Source organism: Aristolochia californica, unplaced genomic scaffold (genome assembly GCF_029961685.1).
Source record: "Aristolochia californica isolate CCGP_79_NKW_82.1479 unplaced genomic scaffold, dmAriCali1.0.hap1 SCAF_9, whole genome shotgun sequence".
NCBI classification, from domain to species: Eukaryota; Viridiplantae; Streptophyta; class Magnoliopsida; order Piperales; family Aristolochiaceae; genus Aristolochia; species Aristolochia californica.
The window spans coordinates 4,150,792-4,164,442 of record NW_027182290.1 but is presented as its reverse complement, the minus strand read 5'-3'; the positions used below and the strand labels follow the sequence as shown (position 1 = coordinate 4,164,442).

General features: G+C 35.4%; 1 protein-coding gene across 1 annotated transcript; it reads left to right on the top strand.

Moving 5' to 3' along the window:
• The first annotated feature begins 1,354 nt into the window (after positions 1–1,354).
• Positions 1,355–3,908, top strand: LOC137941889 (pentatricopeptide repeat-containing protein At4g33990). The gene has a single exon (XM_068787500.1). The coding sequence runs from the start codon at positions 1,367–1,369 to the stop codon at positions 3,689–3,691; it is 2,325 nt and encodes a 774-aa protein (XP_068643601.1). The 5' UTR covers positions 1,355–1,366; the 3' UTR covers positions 3,692–3,908.
• Positions 3,909–13,651: the final 9,743 nt, after the last annotated feature.

Genomic DNA, 13,651 nt, shown 5'->3' with positions numbered 1-13,651 from the left:
TCAGATAAGGCTCGTTTGAGTTAAAGTTCCAAGTTCGATTGAACCATGGTTTAATTTGAAAGTTCACGAGCCGTCTCGTTAACGGGATCGAGAGTCGGGACCGGGAGTGAGAGCGAGAGCGAGGGACGGAATTCTTCACCGCTAAGCCCCTCCCGTCCGCTGTTGTGGCCGCCTCCGTCACCATTGACAGCTGCTCGTCAACCGCCTTCGCCGTTGCTTGGTTCGATTTCTTCCTCCCCTCGTTTGCCTTCGCTGCCGCTTCCGTCGTTGCAGCTGTTAGCCCTGACGACAAGTCCTCGCCGACACCGCTAGACCCCCTTCCCTTCACATCGTCTCAACAGAAAACTAGAGACCTAAGTTAGGGGAGAAATAATTTCCCCCCTGTGCGCGAGGACATCGTGCAATTTTGCACATGCAAGATCATAAGCAAGTGAAAAAAAAAATTTCTTGAACTCCGGCTGTCCCTTCCTCATGGCTCTTGAAGAGCTCAAATTATTTGAGGTATTCTCTTAATGCTAACTCCACTCAAGTTTTTAAGAAAAACAGATTGGTAGCATTTTAGAACTGTTATTGTATGAATCCATGCTTTAAAGAAAAAACAAAAATTGGGTATACGATTAAGTCATCCAAAATTATTTTTCTTAAATTTTTTCTTTGTCTCTATGATCTGGTTTTCTAGTCCTTGAATCAGAACAATCTGATTGAATACTAATAGACAAAACTAGTAGTACTTTTCAAATGAATGTTTGTGTTTGATTATTGAATAAAGTTTATATATAATTAATTAGTTTTATGAATAATTTTATGCATAATATATAGATCATTTTATGCAGAGTTAATATACAAAAATTAATATACAAATATTATACCCAATTTTATGTAAAATATATATATAATTTTATATACAATTTATTTCACTTATAGTTTATGCAAAGTTTTAGACGGAGGTTAGTTCGAACTCAGTTCGGGCTCGTTTTTGAGCTTGAACTACATAAAAATTATTGGGCCATAATTTTAGGCTCGAGACTAAGTTAGGCTCGACTCGGTTCAAAGAGGGCTCCGCTCGATGCCCGCCATTGATTAGTTGATTCAGAGTGTTTCTCCTACTGCACTCTCTTCAACCTTTGCCTTCTCTAGTTTCAAACAACCATCCGAAGCACGCGCACAATTCCTTTGTTCTGATGGTATGGAATTTTGTGTGTCCTTCGGTTTTCGGCGGTTTTATATGCAAAGATACTCATAGCAGTTCGCGCAGTGGTGGATACGTAGCCGTTCGTCTAGATTCCTCCTGCTGCGACATCGTCTCAGCCTGCTTTTCTTTGCCTTCCTAGTTCCATCAACCTGCAATGAAAACAGTGACAACTCTATGGATTTTGCTCATCTCTTCTTTCCCTGCGCTAGAAAGGGCCTCGTCAAACCTCTTCACGCGCTCCTCCTCGTATATGGTCTTGCTAATGACTTCTTCTGCTCTAACCAACTCGTCACTGTATATGCGGAAACAGGAGATATTCGGTCATCTCGCCATGTATTTGATCACATTCCCAGGAAAAATACATTATCTTGGAACTTTATGATTTCAGGGTGCGTAAAAAATGGTTATTTTCGTGAAGCTGCCAATTGTTATTACCAATTATTGACTAACTCTAGAGTTCGCCCTGATTTTTTCACTTTCCCAGTGGTCTTGAAATGTTGTGAGGTGTTACAAGATGGTAAAAAAATTCACTGCTCGGTTTTGAAGTTGAGTTTCGAAAATGATGTCTTTGTTGGTTCTTCCTTGATTCATATGTACTCCAAGTTCGGGGATGTTGATGACGCTTTCCAAACATTTGATGAAATGTCCTTTCGAGATTTGGGTACTTGGAACGCCATGATAGCCGGGTTCTGTCAAAACGGGAAGGCAGTGGAAGCACTGGGTGTGTTTGAAGAGATGACAAGACAGGGAGTGAGAATGGGTGCTATCACAGTGTCTAGTGTCCTTCCAATTTGTGCACCACTCAATGATCTTTTCATGGGCAGGTTGATACATAACTACACATTAAAAAATGGTTTTGAATATGATGTTTTTGTTTCCAATGCATTAATTAATATGTATGCAAAGTTGGGTTGTACAGGAGAGGCCAACCAAGTATTTGAGGATATGACATGCAGAGATTTGGTAACATGGAACTCTATGATCGCTGCTTATGAACAGAATGATGACCCAACAACTGCATTAAAATTTTTTAGTGGGATGAAAGAATGTGGTCTTCAACCTGATGTATTAACTCTACTGAGCTTGGCATCTATTGCTGCACAGAGAGGGGATACTCGAAGTGGCAGATCTTGTCATGATTTCGTTCTGAAAAAGGGATGGATAACAGAGGATATGTTAACTGGAAATGCTCTTGTTGATATGTATGCCAAACTGGGTAAGGTTGACGATGCCAAAAATGTCTTTGACGGGATGCCTGTGAAAGATGTGATTTCATGGAACACTATCATCACTGGATTTGCACAAAATGGGCTTGCTGATGAGGCAATTAAGCTTTTCCATTTCATGGCTAAGTGTGATGGCATAATGGTAGATCAGGGTACTATTGTAAGCATTCTACCTGCTTTCTCCCATGTAGGAGCCCTGCAACAAGGAATGGTAATTCATGGAAGAACGATGCGAATTGGTCTGATATATGATGTGTTTGTTGGAACATGTCTAATTGACATGTATGCAAAGTGTGGGAGATTAACTGAGGCAAACCAGTTATTTAGTGAGGTCCCAAGAAGGAGTCCTGTTCCTTGGAATGCTATCATATCCTGTAATGGAATTCATGGAAATGGTGAGAAAGTGCTAGACATGTTCAGGGAAATGCAGGAAGAGGGAGTTAAGCCAGACCATGTTACGTTTGTTTCATTGTTGTCTGCCTGTAGTCATGCAGGTTTGATTGATGAGGGCCAAAAATATTTTCATGATATGAGGAGAGTGTACTCGGTTGAGCCTAATTTGAAGCACTATGCTTGTATGGTTGATTTGCTTGGGAGGGCTGGACATTTGGATGCTGCTTATAAGTTCATTACCAGTATGCCAGTACGGCCAGATGCCAGTGTATGGGGTGCCCTTCTTGGTGCTTGTAGAATTCAAGGTAATGTTGAATTGGGAGATTTAGCTTCAGCTAACTTATTTGCGATTGATTCAGAGAATGTTGGCTACTACGTACTGCTGTCAAATATTTATGCAAACGTTGGAGAATGGAACAGTGTGGACAGGGTGAGATCTTTGGCAAAAGATAAAGGGTTGAAGAAGACTCCTGGATGGAGTTCAATTGAGGTGAACAACAGGGTCCATGTTTTCTTCACAGGGAACCAATCCCACCCACAATGTGAAGATATTTATAAAAAGCTAGGGCTCTTGTTGACCCAGATGAAGAGCCTTGGGTTTGTTCCAGATTATAGCTTTGTGTTGCAAGATGTGGAGGAAGAAGAGAAGGAATATTTTCTCACTAGTCACAGCGAGAGGTTGGCTATTGCATTTGGAATTATTAATCTCCCTCCGCAAACTTCTATTAAAATCTTCAAAAACTTGCGAGTTTGTGGGGATTGCCATACAGCTACTAAGTTCATATCGTTGATTATTAAAAGGGAGATAATTGTGCGAGATTCAAATCGATTTCATCATTTTAGAGAAGATGGCACCTGCTCCTGTGGGGATTATTGGTGAACCTTAGAAGTCACATTGTTTTGACATTGGTGTCCAACTCAAAAAATCAAGGAACTGATTACTTCAAGCTATAAACTCACCCTTTCCTCCTTTTTCTTTCTATTTTCTCTCTTTCAAGATTTTTAGCTGGAGAATGCCAATTATACATTTTCTTCATTGACTAGGAACTTCATGCCTTCATTATGTATGCATACATTGTAAATTATTCATGCATTCATGGAGAGAACTACCCATAAATAACTCAATTCATTAGTATTTTCTTGTTGAAGGTGATACTCATGAATTGTCAGTATAAACATCATTTTTGAATCAATTCTTTTTCTGTTTTTTGCTTGAAATGTTAAATGGCTATTATTGCTAGAAAGATTTTTTACATAAAAAAGGTGAAAGAGACCCTCAACAATAAGAGGGAAGGAGCAACCAACTACAAGAGATGGGAGAGAAATACCTTGCTTTGTAACACTGTTAAGTGTACTATTGTAAAGGTAGATCAGGGTACTATTGTATGTATCCTACCTGCTTCCACCATGTAGGAGCCGTTCAACAAGGAATGGTTATTCATGGAAGAACAATACGGATCAGTCTGTTATATGATATGTTGGTTGGAACATGTCTAATTGACATGCATGAAAAGCGTGGGAAATTAACTGAGGCAAAGCTGTTATTTAGTGAGGTGCCAAGGAGACCTGTTCCTTGGAATGCTATCATATCCAGTCACGGAATACATGGAAATGGTGAGAAAGTGTGAGAATTGTTCAGGGGAATGCAGGAAGAGGGTGTTAAGCCAGACCATGTTACTTTTGTTTCTTTGTTGTCTGCCTGTTGTCATTGTCGTTGACAAGGGCCAAAATTATTTTCATGATAGAGGAAAGTGTAATTGGTTGAGCCAAATGTGATGCACTATACTCCAATGGTTGATTTGCTTGGGAGGACTGGGCGTTTGGATACTGCTTAAGTGTTCATTACCAGTATGCCAGTAAGAACCAATGCCAGTGTCTGGGGTGCACTTCTTGGAGCTTGTGGTTCATGGTAATGTTAAACTGGGAGCTTTAGCTTTGGATAATTTATCTGCGATTGATCCAGAGAATGTTGGCTTCTATGTTCTGCTGTCAATTCTCTATAGAAACGTTGGAGAATGGAACAGAGTAGACAGGGTGAGCTCTTTGTTGAAAGATGGAGGATTCAAGAAAACCCCTGGACGGAGTTCAATTGAGCTGAACAATAAATTCCTCATTTTTTTCACAGGGAACCAATGCTACCTGCAATATGAAGATGTTTATAAAAAGCTAGGGTTCTTGTTGACCCAGATGAAGAGCCTTGGCTTTGTTCCAGATTATAGCTTTGCGTTGCAAGATGTGGAGGAAGAAGTTCAGGAATATATTCTCACCAGTCACAGTGAGAGGCTGGCTATTGCATTTCAAAATTTTAATTTGCCTCTGCAAACTTCTATTACTTGCTAATTTTTGGGGATTCTATGCAGCTATTAAGTTAACATCATTGATTACTAAAAGGGAGATTATTATCCGAGATTCAAACTGCCTCCATTTTACTGATGGAACTTGCTCTTCTGGGGACTACTGGTAAACCTTATCTGTTACATTGTTTTGGCTTCAATGTCCAACACACAAAATCAAATAAATTGATTACCTTATGCTTAATCTTACTTTGTCCTTCATTTACTTCTTATTGTCTCTCTTTCAAGAATTTTAGCTGGAAACTACCAGTTATACACTTTTTTTTTGTCCAGGAACTTTATTACCTTCACTGTATATGCATACATTATAAGTATTTCATGAATTCAGGGAGAGAAGTACCCATAAATAACCAAATTCATTATGTTTTCTTGTTGGAGATGATGCTCAGAAAGTGTCAGTAAAGACATCATTATTTAATCAATTAATATTTGTCATAAATTTATGAGATTTTTGGCTTTTGCCCTTTTTATATGTTTATTTATATTTTTAAGACATTTTTAATGTGTTTGTACTTTCTATGGTTTATGTTACATACTAAATGGAGAGGAACAATCTGAACATTTTTTTGTATGTGCAGAATCATGAAAACTGACCAAACTTTTTTACCTAATATGTCTCTGAACCTCACTGCAAGTCCAGTACAAAATGATGACATCTGCTTAATCCAAATGTGAACTCAACCAGGTGTTCAGATAATGTAATTCGAGGATGAGGATTATCCAACTTATAACTTGCTTTGTTTGCAAAGAACTATTGTTGCATTCATTTTTTCATTATATATTATATCTAGAAGTGTGTTTCTTCAGTGGCTTTAGTAAATAAGGGAGGCATTACTGGTTACCCACTTCTCCATTTCAGGTCCATTCCACCCATCAAGTGTCATTCATTTGTTTTGGAAGGGGCAGTAAGCACTTCTCCTTTTTACCTATTGAGCTAAATTTGATATGTGAAGTTGTCTTGAACTTCCTCGGCAGTTACTTTTGTAACCATTTTATGACTTTTTCTGTACATTTGATAGAAAGAAGGGAAAAAGTAGTTCTTTTCTAAAAGTTGAAACCCTTTCTGAAGCTTCATCGAAAATTGCATATAGTTTCAATGAGTTACTGCTAGTACAGCTTTGCATGGAGTTAAGAAATAGTTGTATTCTTTTTTACAGTTTGCTGGATGTTTCTGTTTCATTAATTGTTGATTGGTCCAGTGTTATAAGACCTGGATCAGACTGGTCTGATGAACCAGGTTTGATCAGACCAGTCTGGTTTTTGTGGTTTAATTAGCTAACCACAAAATACATGGTCCAGGTCGGGAAAATGGGAGGTGGAGGTGGTGGAATGGGGCAAAGGGGTCTGTACAACAGCGGGGAAGGTGGTGGACCCTTTACCTGTCTTTGAAACTATAGAGGGAGAGGGTTGGAGAAGCCTGCTTAAAAATTGCATTAGATATAAAACAGTATAAAGCACTATATAGTTTTTTTACCTGGTTATAGAAGTAGACCTTGTCAAACTCAGCACTTACCTGTACATGGCTGATCAGATGTAACAACCATAGCGATCAATGGAGATACTGCCTTTGTTTGGACTTTTCCTATTTCAGGACACTGCCAAAGCTTGCCTTACTCAAATTATTCAATATTTCATAAATGGCAGTTGTTTTTTGCTAGAAAACCGTTACTGTTCGTTAGGTTTACATCAGAGAGCTTATAGAACCTAGCCTTTGCCAGCCAAAAACAAGGTCAAAACCAGAAGAAGCCATGCTTCGCTCCGCATCATTAAAACGATAAGTGCGCACGATGCTTTGTTGTGTTATGTCAGCATATGGAAACTATGGTAGGCGTGTGTGGTTCTCAAGGTATTTGGCTTTTCTTCACCTTCTTATAACCATAGCTGCAAAAAGACAATCGTCCTAAAGGATGTCTGCCCCTTACTCTGATAAGTCATACTTCATCTGGTAACTTGTATGTTAAGGTCTTGTTAATGCACCCCGAGGGAAAGTGAAAGTGAATTCGAATTTACTCTGACTTACCCAAAATTGTTAATGTGAATGAACTATGTAATTTGCTTTTATTCACTCCAGAGTTAAACGAATGAAAATGAAATCTGAGGGTTCACCCAATTCATTTACTTTCACTCACTCAATGCTCTCTGTAGCCTCTCTCTCTCGACACTCTCTGCTTCCCTCTCTCTCGAACACTCTTTGTTTTCCAACCCTAGTCTTTGTTGTCTTTCTCGATGGTCAACTTCGCTACTACTCCCTTTCCTCTTGTTCAACCTCTTGCCGCTACTCGGCTTTGCCCTCCCTTGCCACCATGTTGTTTCCCTCTCTTCTTGCCGCCTATTCTCACAAAACCGAACCATGAATAATTTTATTTTTTATTTATTTTTTATTTATATTAGGCTAAAATATATCTTATTTTATTAATAAAATATCCTATTTATTTATTTAATTTACTCATTACTTTAATATTATATTCAATTACTAATTTCAGTGTGATAATTAAGATATTATAAAAGTAAGAATTTGATAAATAACTACACGTTATAAAAGTAAACATTTTTGTTTAAGTATTTTATATTTTATAAAGAATTAAATTAATAATTTTATTTTAACTTGTAATTGTATTAATTTAGGGTAAATTAAAATCTATCTTATTTATTAATAAAATATCCTAATTAATTACTTATTATATTATATTACTATTTTAAGAGTAATAATTAAGATATAGTAAAATTTAGAATTTTTTGGCATTATAAAGTAACCATGTTTATTTAGGCATATATTTTTTATATTTAATTAAATTAATATTTATTTTTAATTTTGAAATTATTTAGCTTGCTTGTTAGCTGTTAGTGCACCTCGAGGGAAAGTGAAAATGAATTCGAATTCAATCTGACTTATGCAAAATTGTTAATGCATGCCCACGAGGGAAAATAAAAGTGAATGAACTATGTAATTCACTTTCGTTCGCTCCAGTGTTAAACAAGTGAAAGTGAAATCTGAGGGTTCACCCAATTCATTTACTTTCACTCGCTCACTCAATGCTCTCTGCATCCTCCTCTCTCTCGACACTCTCTGTTTCCCAACCGTTGTCTTTCTCAATGTTCAATCTCGCCGCTATTCCCCTCCCTCTTGTTCAACCTGTCATTGCTACTTATCCTTGCCCTCCCTTGCCGTCGTGTTGCTTCCCTCTTTTCTTGCCGCCCATTCTCTCAAAACCGAACTATGAATAATTTTAATTTTTTAACTATTTTTTAATTTATATTACACTAAAATCTATCTTATTTTATTAATATAATATCCTATTTATTTATTTAATATACTCATTACTTTTAATACTATATTAAATTACTAATTTAATAGTGATAATTAAAATATTGTAAAAGTAAGAATTTGATAAGTAACTAGACATTATAAAAGTAAACCTTTTTGTTTAAGTATTCTATATTTTATAATGAATTAAATTAATAAAATTATTTTAACTTGTAATTATTCTATTAATTTAGCGTAAATTAAAATCTATCTTATTTATTAATAAAATATCCAAATTATTTATTTATTATATTATATTAATATTTTAAGAGTAATAATTAAGATATCGTAAAAGTTAGAATTTTTAGGCATTATAAAAGTAACCATGTTTGTTTAGGCATATATTTTTTATATTTAATTAAATTAATATTTATTTTTAAAATTGAAATTATTTAGCTTATTTTGTTAAATACAACTATCTTAATAAAGTTAAATCAATCAGAGTATTTTATGAGTAAACTCATTATCCACTTTCTATTATATTTTTCATTGTACACACTAACACAAGAAAATACTTTAGACTACATTTTCCATTGAGCGCACTAATACAAAAATGTAATTCACTTTCACTTCCATTTCACTTTTATTTAAAAGTGCACTAACGCCCCCTAAGTCATTTGGTAGCATGCAATTTATTAGGTGTAAGGTTGTAAACGATATATAAATGGGATGGAATAAATTACTTCATATATCATTTTATTTGTTTAAAGTATATTTGTGTATGATATTATCAATATACATTAATTGTTTCGTATGTAATTTATTTATCTATTTATTGAACGATGGAAAGGATAATTGGCTAAAAAAATTAAATTAAATTAAAATTAAAATTTTAAGATCATAAAAGGACCCAAATGACACCTCCCTCGAAACAATAATTGTGACAGTGTTAGTGTTATAAGACCCGGACTAGACCCGGTCCGGACTAGACCGGTTTTCACCATTTTACGGAGAAATCACAAAAACACAATCTGGATTGAACTGGTCTTTCCTCTCTCTCTTGCAACCATATGGACAGTCAAAGGGTAGGGATGGCATCGAGCTGAGCCCGAACCTGTCTATGTTCATGCTGAGCCTGATTTAAATATTTCAAACTCGAGCACGAGCCGAGCCGAGCCGAGCCTAGCCTTGAACCTAAAATTATTATCGAGCTCGAGCCCAATAATTTTAACTGAGTTCGCGCCGAGCCCGAGCTTCAACATTCATTTAAAAAATTTCAAAAATTACATGTCTCGAGTTCGAGCTCCAACATACATTTAAAACTTTTCAAAAAATACATGTCAAACAAATAGTATATAAAATTATACATACATTTTACATAAAATTGGGCATACATTATGACCTCTACTTAAAATTGAGCATAAGGGTGGCATCGAATTCAGCTGAGTTTAAACCTTCCTATGTTCGAGCTGAGTCTGATTTAATGATTTTGAACTCGAGCTTGAGCCGACCTAGCCTCAAGCCTAAAATTGTAATCGAACTCGAGCCTAATAATTTTAACCGAGTTCGAAGTTAATCTACACTTAATACTCTACATAAAATATATGTCAAATAAATTATCTATAAAATTATGCATACATTTAAAAAAAAAAAAGAATGATAGGGGAGGTTTGGGATTGATCTCGATAATGGATTAGAACCCACCAATATTAATCTTTTTTACCCCAAATATTGTTTAGCTTATTCTGTAATTTTTGAATCTAGTAATAAATTTATTATGACTTCTTACTACCCCTCATTGAAAATTTATATTCTAGGAAAAACTAGAAATATTTTTCCTAAGATACACATTTCCAAAAAAAATCTTTCAATAAAATCCTATTACTATTAGAGACTTACTAGAAAATTACAAGAAATATTTTAAAATTTTCTTAGGAAAGTTAAATGGACCTCTTATTGCCTCTTCTAAGGAAATACATAAAAATAAATAATTAATCTAATATATTACTATACTTATCGATAAATTTTTAATAAAATAAAATGTCAAACACAAAATTGCTATGAAAATTGCCTCACGCTGTATTATATTATCAACTGTCAAATACTTATTCAAATTTTTTCTATACAGTTTTCTAGCCCATCTTGACAAAAAAATCTTACTTAGAAAATTATATGATTTTGTAACAAGAATTTCTAATTAAAAAAATATTTTCAAAAAACTTGCAGGCTTGTTTTTGTATTCATAAATTAGAAGAGGTTATTGAGCAGATTCAACTTGTCAATGTTGGAATTAGCTCTTGAGGATGTTATTAATAAGATGTGCAGTCACAAGAAAGAAATTTTGTAGTATTTGAAATAGTTTGGTAGAGATGGAAGACAGGAGGATTACTAAATGGGAAGATATCAATGAACATCAATCATGGCCTATTATCAAAACTTGGTAGTTTGATGATGTGTGTGTAGCTATTTTGTATGAAGAAATAAAGTGTCTCCATTCCTTCTTTGTTGATGTGATAGTCATCAACACGAGTTTACCATAAGTTGCTAGCAGAGATTGATTTAATGGAGTTTTTTGGAGGTGTTGACTGAGCATTTTGGAGAGATGCAGGTAGGGGGTTCTGATGTATAATTTTAGTTACATCGACTTTTATACCTCGCAAGCATACGAATCGTTCGTGTAATCTAGCAGTAAGCGAGGGTCATATCCACAGGGAGGATTGAATTTTGTGTATTCTTCAGTCAACTAGCCTAACCAAATATGATGAATTAATATGAACTAAACACTAATTATATCCTAAATTATCAAGCAATAATTTAATTAACTACTTGCACAACAGGAAACGTCAACTCTGGATTTTACCGTGATTCGTGCCTCTCTCGAGCACCAGGTAACCACGAATCCGGATTCTCAATCCTTGCGTCTAGCCCCTCTCGGGCGCCTAGAGTTAAAGACAGAAATCGGATTAAAATACCAAAATCCAACCTCAATAATAATCTTACCCTAATTAGCTAATTTAATCAAATATCAAGAAAACAAATCTTAAATAAACCTTAATTATCAAATCAGATTCAATTAACATTCAAAACCTAAGTTCAAACCATATAAAAACTAAATTCAATAATGATGAATTACTCCCCTTCTTCCTCCTCTCGATTGGGCAGCAACTCGTTCTCACGGGTGCTGCAATTTCCCGAAATCAATGGCTTCAGGTTGGCAAGAGTGAGTGGCCGAAGGTAGAGACAACGCCGGCGACGAAGGTTGGAAGCCGACGGACGGAGGGAACGTCCGGCGAAGAGTGAAACAGAGCTGACGTTCTCTAACCGGCTCTCTCGAGTCTCGGTTGGAGTCGGAATAGCTCCGGGACTGGTCGGAAATACGTAACCGACGCCGAAGGATAGTCGGAAAGCGGAAGTGGTACCGGAGAAGCCCTCTCGGATCTCTTCTCGGCCTGGCGAGCGACTACTGTCGAACTCACCTTGACGGAGACTCTCTCGAGCTCTCCTCAGGTTTGTTCTCGGTTGCTGGACGGCGGTGGGGAACTCCTCTCGGGTCCTCCCCTGTTTCGGTCGACGGTGCTCCTCTGTTTTTCGATACTCTGTTTTTGTTTTCCTTTCACGCTCCCCTCTCGGGTCCCCTTCGACCTCCTCTTTCGACGTCCCCCTTTTGCTTTAAATACCATCTTGTTTATTTTAAAACGATTTGACCTAAAAATCATCTCCATTTCACTAAGGGCATTTTGGTAAATATCTCCTTCTCCACCATAATTCTCCTAAAATTCCATAATTAAATCTATAAAAAGCATTTTAGGAAGAAATAAACCTTAAAAACAATGAAATATAATTCAGGAGAGAAAAATATGCAATATCGACAGTGATTAATGCCAAATTCAATAAATGCTCATTTCATTTGAAAACCGATAAATAACCACCTATAACACAATTATAAAGGTTATTCTATTATAATTAACTTAGTTCTCATGTCAGAATATAACATCTATCAGGTTCTTGGAAGTTGTAACTAACAAAATTCGACTTGTTTTTGTTATCTTTATCATGTATATTTTTTTCAAAGTATCTTCTCTGTATTATCAAACCTTTTGTTGATATCTTTTTATGTGATAATATCAAAGTTATTTTTAACTTCATCAATTTCTTAGATATCCTAACTTTTATATCTTGAAACCAGGCTATCTTAGTGATTTGTTATAAGAATGCCCTTCCAAGCCTATTGTCACAGTGATGTGAATGGTCTTTCTCGCAAAAAGAAATGAACTAGATACTGGAATTAGGTTTCATACCTATTTTGCGAATTATCCACATGAATCGCGCACTGGACACTTTTCTCCCTCCCACGAAGGAAAAAATTTCCCACATTTCTCTTCCTCTCCCAAATTTTTTTTCTCCCACTCAGCCTTCCTCCCCCGAATTTTTTTCGCTCTCTTCTCTCTCTCGACCTCCGTCGCAGAGTCGCCATCACAATGCACGGGAGGTCGAGCCTCTGTCGCAAAGCCTCTTGGCCTTCATCTCTTCTCTCTCTCAGCGTACCGTCGGAGCACCGCCTCCGTCGTCGTTGCCTCTTGGCCCACCGTAGTCTCCTGCCATTATAGGCGCTGTGAGGAAGACGACGCATCGGCCGTCCATTGGGGCGCCGTGAGGAAGACGAAGCTGGTTCATAAAAATAATAATCCATATATTTTTATTTATAAAATAATTATTTTTATTTATTCAATATATTTATTTATAATTATTGTATTAAATTATTGATTTAATAGTCATAATTAAAATATTGTTAAAATAAATATTTGATAAATTGTTTTGGTTTAATTATCCCATTGCTATAATTAATTAAACCAATGGTTTTAAACTTTGTGACAATATATTATTAATCAATAATACATAAAAATATATATTATGTTATTGATAAAATAATATATTTAATTTTTATTATATTTAATTTTATTACTGTATTAAATTAGTGATTTTTAATGTTAAAATATATCTTATGTTATTAAAAAAATAATTTATTTCTTTATTATATTCACTTATGTTATTTTTACTTTTATTTGTATATTTTTATAATTTATTCTAATCACACATAATTATTATATTAATTTATAATAAACTATAATCATTAAGTAATATAATATAGTCTTTCATTAATTAGTTTATTAATATATTTTAATACTACACTTTAAATCACTTATAAGTGTAGTAACCATACTTATTTTGGTTAATTATCTGT

Bases quoted from the DNA above. Each gene is read 5' to 3' on its own strand.
- LOC137941889 (XM_068787500.1), top strand. From the start codon at position 1,367: ATGGATTTTGCTCATCTCTTCTTTCCCTGCGCTAGAAAGGGCCTCGTC.